General features: G+C 44.6%; 1 protein-coding gene across 1 annotated transcript; it reads right to left on the bottom strand.

Annotated features, from left to right (window-relative positions):
• On the bottom strand, positions 1-14279 carry PROK2 (prokineticin 2). Its single transcript, XM_045808094.2, has 3 exons — positions 13960-14279; positions 10500-10625; positions 1-1233 (listed from the first exon to the last, which is right to left on the bottom strand). Exons 1-3 carry the CDS (start codon positions 14053-14055, stop codon positions 1129-1131), a joined length of 327 nt encoding a protein of 108 aa, XP_045664050.1. The 5' UTR covers positions 14056-14279; the 3' UTR covers positions 1-1128.
• Positions 14280-16261: the final 1982 nt, after the last annotated feature.

Genomic DNA, 16261 nt, shown 5'->3' with positions numbered 1-16261 from the left:
TGTGACAAAAATAAGGATATAATATTAAAATAAATCAAATGATATACAATACTGTCATTATTCTGATACAGAATTTTTACACAGCAATATTGAGATAGGTACACATGGCAGGATGTCAGGTAATCCATTATAAGAGAACTTCTGGTTACAAATGAAGTTTAAGTTACAACTTAATACCGTTTTAAATGGTAATGAGGGTTATGCCAGATTAAAATCAATACTTCCTCTTCAAGTGACATTTTCTGGAACATCTCTGTGAGACTTAAAAAAAAAATAAACTTCATAAAAAGAAAGAGAAATAGATGTAATGAATTGGAGAAGTGTTTTTCTTTTTTCTTTTTTTTTTAAACCAACCCAAATCTAGAAATATGGACTAAATTGACCTTCTGTTCCCTCTGGACTCACTCACACCTGTCACACGGTGGACCTGAAGTCCTGTCGCATGGACAGGTTCCATGAAAGTTTGGAAGCACCCCAACCTCTACTCTGTCTAGAGGAAGTCTGGAGTGTCTAGTCAGCTACACACCCTTCACTGTTTAAGTATCAGGCAAAAAGCCTCAACAGTGATTCTGCCAGCAAATTAGAGGATATAGAACAACCCTGTTCCCCACTTTAAAATGCTAGAGGGCTGGTGAGGGAAATGGCGAAAAATTAAGTGAGAGCCTTAAAATTTTTTGAGGAGAGAAAAGAGACCTGAGGGTGTGTGTGTGTGTGTGAGTGTGTGTGTGTGTGTGTGTGTGTGTGTGTGTGTGTGTGTACAGGGCTGGGGGGAGGGGGCTTAAGAAAAAAAAAGTTTCTGTGACGAAATATCAAATTCTTATTCTCATTTCTGTGAAAATGGGTGAATTATTGGCATTAAAAGAGCCAAGCCAAACCAAAACATAAACAGGAAAATGGAACCGGTTCCATAATGCCCTGAATTTCACATTCAAATCCAAAATTAAAATCCTCTCTCAGTTGGGAAAAAAAAAAAGTCATTTAAACATCAAAGATAGAAATGTTACTTGGAGAGTTGAGGAAGCAACAGCGTTTCTTTCTGGCATATTATTTGTTTGGCACAATCACAAGTAAACAGACTTTACAGACATCATGTGGCTGCTCACATTTAAAGTTCCTACTCTCAAGTGATTACTTTCGGGCTAAACAAATAAATCGATTAAATGAAGTCCGTAAACAGGCTAAGCCCGGCATACATGGACACGTGTGATGCATTCTCCGCCCAAAAAATGGAACCTAAGATAAAAGAGGAAAACGGAGTCAGAGCGGGAAACGTTAAAAAACAAAAACAAAATACTATTCTTGAGAAATCCCTTTGAATAAGAACAGCTAGTGTTATATTGAGTGTTAACTGTCCATCAAGCAATACGCTCGGCACTTTATGTATTTATCCTTTTCCATCCTATAGCCACCCTGTGAAGATGGCAAATGCTTTCATTATACCCATTTCACAGGTGAGAGATTGAGACAGAGAGATCAGCAACTCGCCCAGGCTCACAGACCGAGAACTTGAAGCTGCGCTGGCAGCAGGACCAGAGAGCACCAGCTTTTAAGCACCAAGCTATACCGCCTTTTACTTCTTCTTTTTAATTCTTTTTACAGCATCCTACTAACGAAGCTCCTTGAGGAGGGCACGACACGAAGGGTATGACCACACTGATATAACGAGTAAATATGAAGTCACTGACACTGAGCAATATGTAAACTCACGTGTTTGCACACAGATGGCAGGAGGGGTCAAAATTCTGGGGAGTGTGGGTAGGGAGGGAACAAAAAGGAAATTAGGGAAGGAGGCAAGCTTGAGTGGCAGAAAAGGAACAAACTAAACCTGGCCTAGGGAGAGCTAGCAGAGAAAGGTCGGCTTCATTCCAAGAGTCACCCAAGTGGTATTTCTGAGTCTTGCCCGTGCCATCAATGAAGCTGAGTCCAGGAGGGTCAACCAGCAACTGGCATGGTGGCCCTCTGTCTCAAGGGGCAGCGGAGTCCCTCAAAGTATGTATACGTTTCCAGAGGCAAGAACAAAATTCATTCTCTCTCCCCTGGGAATGGTGCCCTCTTGAGAATCTGCCTCCTTGGCAAGTTATAGGGAGAAAGTTTAACCCCAGGCCTGGAGATGACTGATAACCAATGAAAGGGGATGGCCAATTACTCTGGTCCAGGGTCATGTGAGAGATGGAAGCTTTAGAGACTCATGCTTCAGGGATCCTTCCACAGCTTATACAGGGCAGAAAAATGCATCTTGTTTCTCAGATGCTTTGTTCGCTATCATTCTAGTCTATTTCCTATTCTATGCCACCAAAAGAGGCCGCCCCATACCAATGATCTGTCCTAATGAGAAAGTCTGAGATGCTTCTTCCTGATGCCTTCTAAATAATTTTTCTGTACATAAAAAAATTTTTTTTCCCCTGCAGACAGTGACAGAACCATTCTAACCTTATTTTGGGGTTGAACTAATAGGACAGACCCAACTGTATGGAAGTCCAAACAGTGGTCAGGGCTCACTATGCTGGGCAGTATCTTCGGGGGGGTACCATGCTCATGTGCTTCTTACCTCCTTTTTCCTTTTTCTTCTCTTCCTCTTTCTTCTTTCCTGCCTTCCATTTCCAAAATGGCTCTGGAAGGGCCAGGGAAATGATTGAGATCAATAAATACAAAAGGAAGAGAGGGAAGCAACAGGTGGGCATTGATGGGCAGGTGGCGAACAGGCAGAGTCACCCCGGGTTCCTCTGCCTTTTGCAAGGGCCTGATGTTCAGGGCTGTCACGACCGTGCCTGCCCGCATGTGCCACGGCCGTCAGCTCCACGCACGCTTGTGCTCAGAATGGTTCTGTCACTGTGTGCGTCAAAGGGCACACGGAGGGCTAGCTCGTTCGTTGGCGCTGAGAATACGTCAGAGGAGATGGGTACAGCCGCACTGGCTCGGACCATTACAAGCGGACAGCATGAGACGTTCTAACCCCTGACCTCTGGAATCTTCTCTAGCCCTGAGAGTTTGAGAGGTTCATTTCATCACTCCTATACTACCACATGGGCCAGTGGTCCTCAGCTGGGGGGACTCTGCCCCCAAGGGGATGGCTGGCAGTATCCAGAGACAATTTTGTTTGTCACAACTTGGGGGAAGGGGTGTTGAGTAGTGGGTGGAGGCCAGGGGTGCAGCTAGACGGCCTCCAAGGCACAGGACGGCCCCCCAACAACAAGGGCTCTCTGGCCCGAAGTGCCAACAGTGCCGATGTTGAGAAGAACGAACAGAGGCAGCGATCGTCAAGGTAAAGGAGCCTGAACTAAGTGAACTGTAACTATCACGACCGTGACACGCGGACGCCACCAAGCACGTTTCCCTTATTCGCTCCTTCAGCAGGTATTTGCCGTCACCGACATGTCAGCCGCGGTGAACAAAACAGGAAAGGCCTGGGCCCATCACGAAGCGTGAATTTTCATGACGGAAGACAGATAACCGGTAGGATGGTTAGAGCTCTGAAAAAGCGCCCTCAGTCAAGAAGGTGCTGGCGGTCCTGTGACATGTGCATCCAGACACCATGGGCGCTCTCTGGCCTGTCACGCGCGTCCTTAGTGCCTTGAAAACAGGAGCAGAGAAAAACGACAGCGGCGGCCCGCCTTGCCCAGGCTCCCGAAGGCCTGGCCTGTGAACGTCACACCAAACGTGAATGCCAGATTTTCGCCTGGTTTTGCCACAAGCTAAGTGGCTTCCTCTTGAGGTGAAGTAACACGGCTGACTGCGGTCGCCCAGCTAAACGGGAATCTGTCATAACCAAACCCAGTCCCGCTTCCTTCCAGATTTTGCTCTTTTCTCAAACACTGCCATTCCCCCGGCTCCAAGCTCTTTGAAGAAAGGACATCTTATTTGTGAACACATAGCACTTAGCCTGGGACACAGGAGACACTTAAGCAAATACTTGTTAAAAGCCTATCTCCTGCCAGTGCTCCCCCCTCCCCCAGGACGTGCTCTGCCTGAAGGCCGGGGGGTGGCCTTCCCAGGTCCGGTGGCTTCTCCTCACTCCACACACCCCTGCCCGGCACTGAGCAGGCCCAAAGTGACTCACGCCACCAAACTCACAGAGATGGACTTGCTGGGAAGCCCAAAACGCAGAGGGCCTTCCCGGGTACGGTTCCCTCCGGGGCCTAGGTAGCGCCCTGGCAATGCGCTCACAAGGTCACCTGTTCCTGTGAATCTTTCAAAAAATACTGCAAATTATCCTTTTTCTTATTGAGGGTGCCAAGGCAGTATCGGCCTCAGCCCAGACCGGCCCCGACAACCTTCACATCATGATTACACTGTCCTGCAGGGCTCTTTATCCCTGCATGCCCTTTTCTCATTCTTCTCAAGCCCACTCCCCTTTTCCAAGATCTGGTCTGTGCTTCTCCGCCTGCCAAGCCTTTTTTATCCGCGCCCACTCAAAGACGTCTTCCTCCTCCCCTTCCGTCTGTGAGCTCCTGATGACAAAGAAGACCATTTCTGGTGTTTTGCACTTAATGGATACTTGGCAATCTCTCCACTGGCCCCTTCACTTCTAGCTCTACATATATATTTTTTAAAAGGTTTTATTTATTTATGTATTTGAGAGAGACAGAGAGCAACAGAGGTAGTGCGAGAAAGAGCACAAGCAGGGAGGAGAGGGAGAAGCGGGCTACCCGCGGAGCAGGGGAGCCTGACGTGGGGCTTGATCCGGGGACCCTGAGGTCATGCCCTGAGCTGAAGGCAGACGCTACACAGACTGAGCCCCCCAGGCGCCCCCTAGCTCTACACATACTGTGTGACAAAGTTAATAGGTGTCTAATAGCCACAGAGACAGGAGAAAGTACACAGAAGACGCATCTTTAGAGGCACAAGGAGAGCCCAGCAGCTAACCATTCAGTCCCAACTTGATGGTTTATTTTAGAATCAACTCAATCCAACATTTCCAAAAGCCCAGAATTCCAAACAGCAGATTCTAGAAGTAATCAAGTTAGGACCTATAGCACTTTCCACAAGGCATGATTCTGATCCATTTGCAGCACTTTTATAGAGAAAATAGCACTGATACAAAACTCAGGTACCGTTTGTGATTTCTCTCAAAACAGAGTCGCTTTTGCTAAAGAAAGAAATATGAAGGAGGATACACGAGGAAAACCCTGGTCATGTCACATAAAAAGCACTGGTCTCATGTGGGAAGGAGGTTTGGGGTAGGCAGAATGAGTGGAAGGGGAGCAACTGATCAGTTTGTACTTCAGACAGATGTCAAACTGCAATGTCGTACAGTATATATTACTGAAACTTATGTAATTTATATAATTATATAAACTTACATAATTTATATACCAATTTTACCTTAATAAAAAAATGACAATTTTATTTTTAAGAAAGCCAGTTTTGTTACCGTAACTTTTGTCTATAAAAGTACACAGTTCAAAAAATTTCAAATAATAGCACATAAAATAGAAACTAAAAATCTCACAGCTCCTGTCCGCCTCTCACAGTTTCCGGCTTTAATAATTCAGAAGATCGCCAATGTATTTTCATTCGGTCAAGTCTTAAAATGTTTCTTCAATTTTTTTTGGAAGGAGTATATATTCATACAACCCCAAATAATGCAATGATTTGTCTTCTTGTGAGTAGAGGGTTAACACGGGATCTGGCCTTCCACTGCTGTGTCCTTGGAAAGAGTAAAGGAAAACGGAATAGGGGGCTTAGCCTTTGGCTTGTGTGGAACTTGAGTTGGGTTGGGGAAGCTGTGGGGATGCAAGCCTGGGCCTCTGCGTCTAGAGGGGTGCAAAATATCTGCAAGAATACTGCAAGTGTGGTAGCTTCTGGGAGCCAAGGGGACCCCCCCACACACACAGTTTGGCTCTCTTCTGGGGCAGCTACGAGCACCCCACGTGGAAGAGAGGGCAAGCGAAGCTGTGTGTTTGGGTAGCTGCTGAGCTCCCAATGCGATGCTGCTGCTATGTGTCCTATTCCTGCCCTGTGAGGCGAAGTAGACTTAGTGTTCGGCCAGGGGTGCTCGACCAGGGCAAGGTCCATCCCCCAAACTGTCACAGGGGGCATCCTGTCATAGTCTGGGGACGTAGCTGGTTGTCATAACCGAGAAAGGGAGACTACTGGCATCTCGGGGGGAGAGGCCAGGGATGCTGCAGCCAACCATCCCATACTGCGTAGGGTGGCCCTCGGGCCCACACTGGCCACCGTGCCCCGGCTGAGAAACTCTGTGTTCGACTACTGTGTATGCATGTGCCCTGAGTCGCTCTGGCAACGAGCCTGTATTCACAGCGATGCTACTGCCCTGGGAGAGAAAATGTAGATAGTGGCTCTTGACATGTGTGATAGGAAAGATGGGGGAGTGAATGCATTCAGCTTTCACCCACCCATCTTCCACTAAATTCTGTAGTTACATTACTCATATTTTAGTTAATATTTTTTAAAGTTATACTCTACCCTGAAAGTATGTTTACAATGTTTCGTCGTAGGTTGGTTCTAGAACAGAAACTGCTAATGATTTTTTAAATCTTCCTTTTCTTCTTCTTCTTCTTCTTTCTTTTTTTTTTTTAACACAGACAAGTCCCAGGTTTTAATTTGAAATTTTTTTTTTCAGAAAAGGAAAATGTATTGGCCAAGTTTTAAAGTGTAGCAAACAAACAAACAAAAAACCCACCAGAAAACAAAAAGTGAGCCTGGTACTAAAAATGTTAACCTAAAAAGTGAAGCAAAAACAATTTTGGGAGAGGAGACATAGTTGTTTAAATTGAAAAAAATTATCAAATGATACGCAACGAAAATAAAAGTATCGCCCACATAATTGTAAATGTCCAAAGCCAAGCGGCAATGAGAATGGGATGGAAATGGCTAATCTTTGTAAACTCTGAAAAGTGTAGGTATTAATAGAAATAGTAAAATAGTGGGTTTTTTTAAGCAGCAAAACATTCCTTGTAGACATACGATTCAGTAATTCATCCCTAACTGTTAAAAAATTGTTAAAAATGAATACATGTTAAAACTTTTATCTGACTAAACGTATATCCTTTTCGTAGGTAAACTGATCTTTTATCCTACTTTTCAATTACCAAATGTAAAGTTAAAAACTGTACAATTATGGGGCGCCTGGGTGGCACAGCGGTTAAGCGCCTGCCTGCGGCTCAGGGCGTGATCCCGGCGTTATGGGATCGAGCCCCACATCAGGCTCCTTCACTATGAGCCTGCTTCTTTCCCACTCCCCCTACTTGTGTTCCCTCTCTCGCTGGCTGTCTCTATCTCTGTTGAATAAATAAATAAAATCTTTAAAAAAAAAAAAACTGTACAATTATAAAATTACATCCTAGCAGTCACTGTAAACTCCACAAATTAGTTGCTGTATCTGAAATAACTGAACTCTGTGACTATCTATTCCTACCTAGAGTTTGCAATCTCATTCATCAAATATTACTCACTTTATCCAAATAAACAGACATTTGTGGCTATGACTAAGCGAAGCCACAATGGAAAGTTTAAAATTTAAACAGGTGTAGTCTTCACTTATTCATAGTCTTGTGTTTTTCAAACACCAATCCCTGTACCACAACCAGTTAATCCTCCTTTAAAAAAAAAAAAAAGGAAGAAGAAAGAAAAGAATGAACACATCATATTAAACTAGAATTTTCTATGCAGTGTCTATACTTGTAGCATTTACTGATGAGCCATTAAACTGTAGTCTGCAGTTGAATACTGTATACTACATTCACCAGGGTGCATTTATAAAAATTTTTTTTCTCAAGTTGTTTTGAAATAGAATATAGTAGAGAGATAATCTGGAAGTAACTAGATTTTTACCAGGATAAGTTAATTTCACCCAGAACAAGTAACAACTCCGGGACCTACTTTAAAAAAAGAAATAATGTATGAAAATGTATTTTCAAGACAGAAAAGTATCCAGTTGGGGAAGTTGTAAAACGGAGTTCTAGAAACACTTTTCAAGTGGGCATCTGAATGGGGGAAAAGTTAAGATCTGACATAAAACCTTTTTTTTTAAGTCCCTCAGTTCTCTTATCACTTAATTCTACTATGAAAAACCATACCTTGTTATTAAAGACTTCATTATTAAAACTGTGGCTAAGAACAAAGGCGTAGAGATGTACCTGGGTTTCCAGGAGAAGAATGATTTTGTTCGCTCTCAGAAATGACCTTGCACTACGTACACCTGAACACTGGAAGTTATCCAGGCACCCAGGGTGGGGGCGGGGGAGAATTTGGTTCTCTTATTAAAATACCTCGGACTTGGAAAACTCATCACAACTACAAGATGTGACAAATTCCCACGAGGGACCGTTATCTCTCATCCCGCACAAACCAGTTTTGGTTCACCGGAGCTCAAAGTGTTCAGAGGAACCGGCCTTCACGGTAGCAGAAGAGGGCGGTGATTGACACCACACAGCCAACGGAGCGTCAGACAGACATGAAGTCTGGTGCTGCTGCTGCTGTGCCCCCTCTCGCCTGGTGACCTCGGCCAGTCACTGAATCCCTCCGAGGCTTACTGTGGTTGTATGCAGAATGTGCCAGAAACAAATGCGTTTCCCGGGCTTGTTGTGTGACATGAGAAATGCATATCTGACATTTAGCACAGGGTGTCTGGGACGTCACAGCCCTCAACAAGGAGCAACAGCGCTTTGCTATGATGACAAAGAACGGTGGTGCAGAACGTGTCACGCTTCACTGGTTTTAGCAAGCAGGCTGCACGACTCTGGTGTGCAGGGAGTGTAAGGGTATACTAACCCTGCGCAAAAACAACAACGTTCTTAAAAGGTTACGAGCGAACTTTTCAAGGACAGTGGCTCAAATATACAAAAGTTGGCTTGCACTTGATAAGGGTGATGACAAAAGTGACATCAGGGCCCAAGGTGGCTGCGCTGGTGTCAACTCCTCACCAGGAGCTTGGCGTTGAGACAGACCACTAACGGTTGTCAACCTTTCCTGTCTTGCCGCGGCCAAGAATAAAAGGTGCGTGTCATGTGTGACAAGGACAGTGAAGGGGAGGGACGGTCTCAACAGAACAGGAAGTGTTTCTCAAGGAAACCACAGGAAAGCCAAACTCGGTCTTCAGAGCCACCCAAGCAAGTGGAGTCCCTATTACAGCTCACAGAGCTAAACATAAGCCCATTTATTTCATTACCTTCCCTCTGAGAAAGTCAAAACAGTAACTGTCATCTGCAACTGTCGAGGACAGGGAAGAGGCTGGGCTCGACAGCAGCTTTCAACCCTAAACCACATGTGGAAAAAAAAAACAGGTAGAAGGCAGAGTCCAGAAGGTAGACTACTTGGAAAACATTCCCTCTATTTTAAAACAGGAGTATATAAGGTGTAGAGAGAAGGCTGCAGACAGACTGAGCTCCGCCTCCAACAAGCCACCTGGCCTGGGACACAGGCTTCCACAGCTCAGGACTTCTCTTCACCGCTGGGAAAAACCAGGAGGTGGCGCTAGGGAGCAAGGCACTGCCACCTGGCGTCCCTGGGGGATCTTACTGAGATCCCACTACTTTAAGTTTTGATGGAGAAGGGCCGAGACTCTCCAAGCTCCACACAGTTTTCTCTTCCCTCCTATCTCTAACCCACCCCGCTCCTGAAGTAATGTCACTGACTAGCCCTTGTAGACAGGAGCGTCTGCCACGTGACCTCGAAAGCTCCATCCAATCCTGCCACCATATGGTCATGTCGCTTATGGCCAAAACCGTTCAAAAGCATTGTTCAGGGTGCACCTGGGTGGCTCAGTTGTTAAGCATCTGCCTTCGGCTAAGGGCGTGATCCCACAGTCCTGAGATCGAGCCCCACATCAGGCTCCTCCGCTGGAGCCTGCTTCTTCCTCTCCCACTGCCCCTGCCTGTGTTCCCTCTCTCTCTGGCTGTCTCTCTCTGTGTCAAATAAATAAATAAAATCTCAAAAAAAAAAAAAAAAAAAAGCATTGTTCAGGTCATCGGGACACTGAGCTGTTAGATAACAGAATAAATTGGAAAATTAAATATCATTAACCTCTAGGATTATGAACAGTGTATGGCATAGATTGAATGAAAATAAAGGACTTTTAAATTAAGATACAAGGATAACTGTTATCATTGATGATTTTCTGCAAGAAACAAAACACAAAGTTATTTACTTCTGCCTTATCAGTGGGTCTGATGTTAAAAATCTTTTCAAGAACTTCTGTACTCTGATTTCTCCAAAGAAGCATACACTGTATTACGCACATATATTTTTTGTCCTAAATCATTTTTAGGCAAATTCATGTGTGTGAAATTATTTTTCTGAAATGTTTCTAATGTCACGAGAGCAAGGATATGAAAATGATTCACTATAGTAAGGATGGTAGACAAGCCAGTTCTTCAAAATGGGAGGGGCGAGGGGAGAGGAGGTGGTTTTCCACTGTTATCTTCTCTAACTTAGAATTTCAAGTACATTACCCTGGGTTTCATGTCATACAGGTCTTGCTGGGAGTTGAGTTATCACAACGTAAGAGAACCACCATGAATACAAATATATATACTAACTTTACGAGTCAGCGGATGGCAGCTGTCTCCCACTTTGCCCATAGGTGTGCAAATCCTTATGCTCTTAACCCAGATACTAACAGCGCAGCACATGCCTCCACCACACTGGGGGTCCTTGTCGCAGGCCTGAAATGTAACAAACAGACAGGTAAACATAGATGGCGGGGAAGACTCTGGCTGAGGAAATCTAAAACTAGCAGTGAAAAACGCTCTTTACATCTCCAACCACTAGGATTTTAATACTCACATCTATAAAAAAGAGCTGTAATCTTCATTTGCTTGCACGTATTTACCATAAAATCTGAACAGAAGAGATTTTCCTAGTTTAAAAAAAAATGGTCTGAAGAATGGCCCACACATTAAGAAAATCTTAAATAAACACGCACAGAAAATCACCTCTCTTTTTCTAGTGTTTTGTGGCTGAATTGGCTTTGAATTTGAAAAACAAGTCTGCATTAGTCTTATACCATACATGGCCATTAGGAAGTACATAAATTGAATCACAAGATTTTATGACTATTAACCTCAGAATACATTGGGCCCAATTTTAAAAAGGGATTTAAACGGTCTCTAAATCTGGCATGAAATGCTCCAGACCCATAAAGCACTGATGTAAATTTAAAAGTGTTCATTTTCCCTTTCAAATATTTGCTTTTTGGTTCATGAGACCTGATGTTTCTCAAACCACCGGCTTGATTTTCACATTTCCTCTTTAAAGAAAGAAATTTCATAGGTTGGGAATGGACAAACCAAGACTTTTGTCTTAGGTTACTCTTTTTTGGGGATGAGTAACCTACAAAAAGAAATTATTGGCTTAGGGTATACACATGTGTGTATTACAAAATCAGTTGAACTATTTTTTAAGATAAATCAGATTTAGAAACACAAATGACAAATAGAATTATCAACAATGATTACTCAAGGCATCCGTTCCCAATATGAAAATTGTAAATACAAATAATTAAAGAATCAACTATGGAAGAGCTTTTCTACTCTATTAAATAGAAATAAGTAATGCAGTCTAAATTTATTTGCATGAAAATAGATCTGAAGAACAATTGTTCCTTCCTAGAACCAACAAAAAATAGGATGTTTTGTTTGAATGGAGTGTAATAATCTGTTTTGCTAGCGATAAGGTAAAAACATGCTGAACTATATATATGTAAGAAACTAAAAAGTCCATAATTTAGACAAAAATTTGGTTTTTTTACGTTTATTGGAAACAACTAAAACATTCCTTCAAGGTTTTTCTCCTTCAAAGTTTTGGGGCCAGCCACAAGTTCTCAAAACATAAATATATGAGCATACCCTTATTCACTGTTTTTTGTTAAAAATTACCAGCTATCCTGCTCTAGGGTTGGTTTATTTCCCTCTTTAGAATTTTTTTCTCAGTCTATTTAAAACAACTCTATGGACAAAAACTACAATTTTCACCTTGGGGAGTTAGGACATTCACAGGAAAACATCCAAATATTTCCACTTTCCAATTTTTAGCCTTATGCCAGAAATCATGTATACGCGGCCATTATACTTCATAAATGAGAGGCTCAGTACGTGATCTTTTCCAATATGGCTTTAACAAGTCTGTGGAACATATATCAATTTCAAAATAACTACACTTATTACTAAAAAAAGTAAATATTTAAGGTGGAGGTTTCAGGCAGTATTTTCCGTCAACAAATGCTCCAGACCTAGAATTCTGAAGCCTCACTAACTCTATAAGACAATCAAAATCCAGCCAGAATCTTCCAAAAATTCAATCAAGCATTTGGATGTTTAACATCCTGAAGACGATAAGTTACCAAGTTTTTCATCTGGCTCCAGATGGTTCCTGTCATGAAGACATAACTACATTTCTTTATTGCCACATTGCTTAGAGAAATTTTTAAAAATTCTCTTTTGGTAATACTGAGTTAAAACAACAAAAACAGCACATAGAAGTCCACTCTCAGCCTCTCTAACAGATGAACATCCCATGTGATAAAATTTCATTTTTGTAACAAAAAGCTTCACTTCTTGGAAATATTTGCAAAGAAATGCATAGGTTGATATATTTTTAATTAGACCGCTGTTTCCTAATGCCCTTCATTCTTAACCCATTGCAGATCTATTCAAATAGTGTTGTCCTGTGAATGGAACAAAAAGATACTTATATTGCAAAGGAATTCTGGGCTCAGAGGATTAGGAGAAATTTAAAATGAGCCAGCAGGGGAAGAGGGGGAAAAAACCCAATCATGTTCCAACTCATATATTAGACCTGTAAAAAGTTTTTTTTTTTCAATCACACTGACTGCCTGACAAAGCTATTCAAATAGACTTTTTAAAAACCTCTATTTTAATAAATACCACAATGCTTATAATAACTATTGGATATAACCAAATACTGTTATTGTACAAAGGCTTTCAAGATGCTATAAACTAACCTGGGTGACTGTGGAGCTTTATTTTCTCAAGACAAGGACACATTTCCCTCAAATTTCAGTATTTCATTATGTATCATCAGTTCAAACATAGAAGTTTGATTTAAAATCCCATAATGTGCACTTAGATAACTGAAGTAATTTAGTGGAGGTGTAAAATAATTTCAGACTTAAAAAAAGCTAAAAGCGTAGAGCAGTTGAGCAACCAGAAAATGGTAGCTATTTTGCACTGTTGATGTAAAGTAGACTACTGTAAACTCATCCTCCAGATCCGCACACACAAAATTGTTGGTGGGAGTAGAACTGACTCAGTTCCCACTTTCAAAAATGAGGACAACTTCTCTAAGGAGAAACAAACATCTACGTTGTAACCTACTCCATAATTATGCCCGAGCACTGGAGGTGTTTTATCAGGAATTGAAAATGGAAAACTTTTACAAGGAAAAACCTCAAGAAGCTGGCGGGGGGTGGGGGGGTGGGAAGCGCCCTGGAAACCAGAAGGAAGCGTCCACATTGCTTTTCAAAGCGCACACAGGGCCTCGGACCAAGGTATTTCAAGGGGTTTCTGCGGAGGGTGCAAGGGGAGCAAACTCCTTGACCAGGGATTAAATCTCAGGATTGGGGGATATTCGTCTTGCCCCTGTGCATTTCAGAAACGACCTCCCAAATTTTAAGGTTCGAGGTTGGAACGCCTCGAAGAAGTGCTAGAGAAGACTCTGAAAGCAAACTTCTTTGAGGTTAACAGAAAAACAGGCCAAACTCTAGGAGAGAGCTTGCAGGGGTCTAAAAGGGAAGCAAGGGGGAGAAGGTGGTAATAAGGGAGATGGTGACACTTCGGTCACTTTTTCTTCCACGGCGCGCCCAAGGTCCCGGGCCGTCCGCTGCTTTTGGAGCACGGCACCTCTCCCAGAGCGCCAAAGGGCGACTGGGGCAGATGTCCCCTCCCGGGGTGACCCTCCCCGAGCCGCTCCCCTCCCGAGTCCCCGGGGCGCAGCGCGGGCGCGCATCCCCGGCGGACAGGTGCGCCCGGGGCCGCTTACCCCGGTGATGACGGCGGCGTCCCCGGCGGGGGGCGTGAGCAGCAGCGGCGGCAGCAGCAGCAGGAGCAGCAGCGGGGCGCAGCGCGGGCCCCTCATGGCGCCCTCGGGACTGCGCGGCGGTTGGGGGCCGTTGGGGGCGCGGGGCCGGGGAGCGCTCGCTGGAGCGCGGAGCGGCGGGAGGGCGGACTGGCGGGCGGCTGGCGCGAGTCTCCGGGCCGTTATAAAGGCGAGCCCCGCCGTGACTCACGCCGGCGCCCGCCCGGCAGCACGCGCGAGGGGCACGGCGCGGGCACACACCCCACGCCCCCACGCGCACACGCGCGCCCACCCCGGCCCGGCGGCCCCGAGACGAGCACGTGCCGGCGCGCGGCTCCCCGCGCCCCCGCCCCGGGCGCCACGCAGACAGCGCCCCCCGTGGGGCGCCCCGCTCCCGGCCCGCGCCTCGCTTCCCGCCTCCCGGCTCTCGCCTCCGCCCGCCGCCGCCTCTCGCACGCGCCCCAGCCGCTTTGTGGTCTGAGACACGCTCGTTCAATGTCCTGGTTTCCAAAGCTCCACGTGCTCGGCGCCGGCGCCGAAAACTTGCAGCTCATTTGCTGTGCAGATGTTCAGGGAGCGCCTACTACGTGCCAGGCGGTTAGACACCCGGGGGTGCGGGGAGGGGAGGGAAGGGAGCCTCCGAACCCATTCATTTGCTCAGCAGGTCTTCACAGGGCGCCTGCTGCCTGCCAGGTACTGGCCACTGCGGTCTGGCCTCATGGTCCAATAACCGCACAGAAAAGACACACATCAAACAAATAAACCGGGAAACGTGGAAGACAGGAAAAAAGAACAAAGGGCAAGCAAAATCACCCCTAATCCCACATCCCTGACGACATTGTGGGGTTTGTCCTTCCAGCTGTGGGAGTCCAATTTCTTTCTTTCATTTCTAATGCTTTCCCTTTATGCTCACATCTGTTCCCGACCCTCTCCTCTCTGATTTTCCTCACATGCATTCCTCCCTTCTCTAACATCGCGCCAGCTCCAGACAGAGCAGTTCAGGATGATGCCAAGGGGAAATGAGAACGCCTGGCTTTGGGGCCGCCAGGCTGAGGCCCCCAGAACTGTAGGTAGGCAGCTCTCTCTTCTTTCACTTTCTAGCCCAGGAAAATCACCCTTCGGCCCTGGAAGATGCTATACAGCAGCACTGTGATGAATTCATTCCCGTAAACAGGACTTGAGTGCCTACTGGGTTCTAGGCTACCCATGAGAGAAAGAGCGACACATTTGCCTTCCACCTCTGACCCAAGCCTAGTTCCAAGAATCTCAGCCTGTTTTTCTTCAATGAAAACGATTTCAAGAATACCTAGCTGTGACCATTGCCAGCCTTGCTTGCGCCAAAGTTTTGGGAAGCCCAACTTTGTTCCTGAATTGTCAGAACCTCTGGGCTTCCCTGGTCCCTTAGGGACCAGAAAGTATTGAAAAGCAGATGCGTCTTTCAGCCTCTTTAATAAACGCAGTGAGGAGAGTTGAGACAAAGTTACTTTCAGACTGTGGGGTTCCCCATGCCAAAGCATTCAGACTAAATGTGGGAAAAAAAAGGGGGGGAAGGCAATTATCTGAATGTTAAACAGCTGAATATTTGGAAAACCAAATTTTTGACTGAGTTTTAAAATCTTGCTTTTTGCCTGTGTTTTTATGTTTGAGAAACATCCTGAAACAAAACAAAAAAGAATTAAACTTGTTTTAACTTTAAAAAATTGTTAAAATTGGACTCGAAGTAAAGTACGTGGAAACAGTAGCAAGTGACAGATTGGTGGAAAGTTTCCTTTTCCAGTCTCCATGCCAACGCTAGCATGGGAATGCTGCCGGGTAAATGTAAAAACCAGTCAACATGGATTTTAACATTCCTACAATTTTTAAAAAATGGTCTATTTCATATTTGCTACGATTGAGTGCCAGCTTGGGTATTCCCTGCTTCTCCAAGCATAGAAAACAGGATATGTGTACACAGGAAAATCAGATTTCAAAAGTGGATGGCTTCATACATGGCTGTTGGGAAAACAATCCTCATTAAAGCTGTTTTGAAACAAGGTTGGAAACACTTAAAAATAGGGTTGGTTGGTTTCATGTTGTTTCTTTTGATCATGTTGTTTCTTTTAATTGTTTTTAATGCTTTAGAGGAGAAATGATGGCCCCTGATATGACAAACCTTTGCATCTATGGCCAGCTTAGAGAATTAAAGCCTGAACATTAGTTCCATCTTACAAAGGAAAGATGAAAGGTTGAGTTTGGATTAGTTCATAAAAATCAGGTGGGTAGGTCA

Source organism: Ursus americanus, chromosome 14 (assembly GCF_024610735.1).
Source record: "Ursus americanus isolate L20-20 chromosome 14, mUrsAme1.1.p, whole genome shotgun sequence".
Taxonomy (NCBI): Eukaryota; Metazoa; Chordata; class Mammalia; order Carnivora; family Ursidae; genus Ursus; species Ursus americanus.
The sequence above is the reverse complement of the archived record's forward strand: the minus strand, read 5'-3'. Positions and strand labels throughout refer to the sequence as shown.

What these genes read in the sequence shown, in the direction of transcription:
- PROK2 (XM_045808094.2), bottom strand. Translation starts at nt 14,055, where the DNA reads ATGAGGGGCCCGCGCTGCGCCCCGCTGCTGCTCCTGCTGCTGCTGCCG. An exon ending in ACGCCGCCGTCATCACCGGG is followed by an intron (nt 10,626 to 13,959) that starts GTAAGCGGCCCC and finishes GTTACATTTCAG; the next exon opens with GCCTGCGACAAGGACCCCCA. An exon ending in GCCATCCGCTGACTCGTAAA is followed by an intron (nt 1,234 to 10,499) that starts GTTAGTATATAT and finishes CTTTTATCTTAG; the next exon opens with GTTCCATTTTTTGGGCGGAG.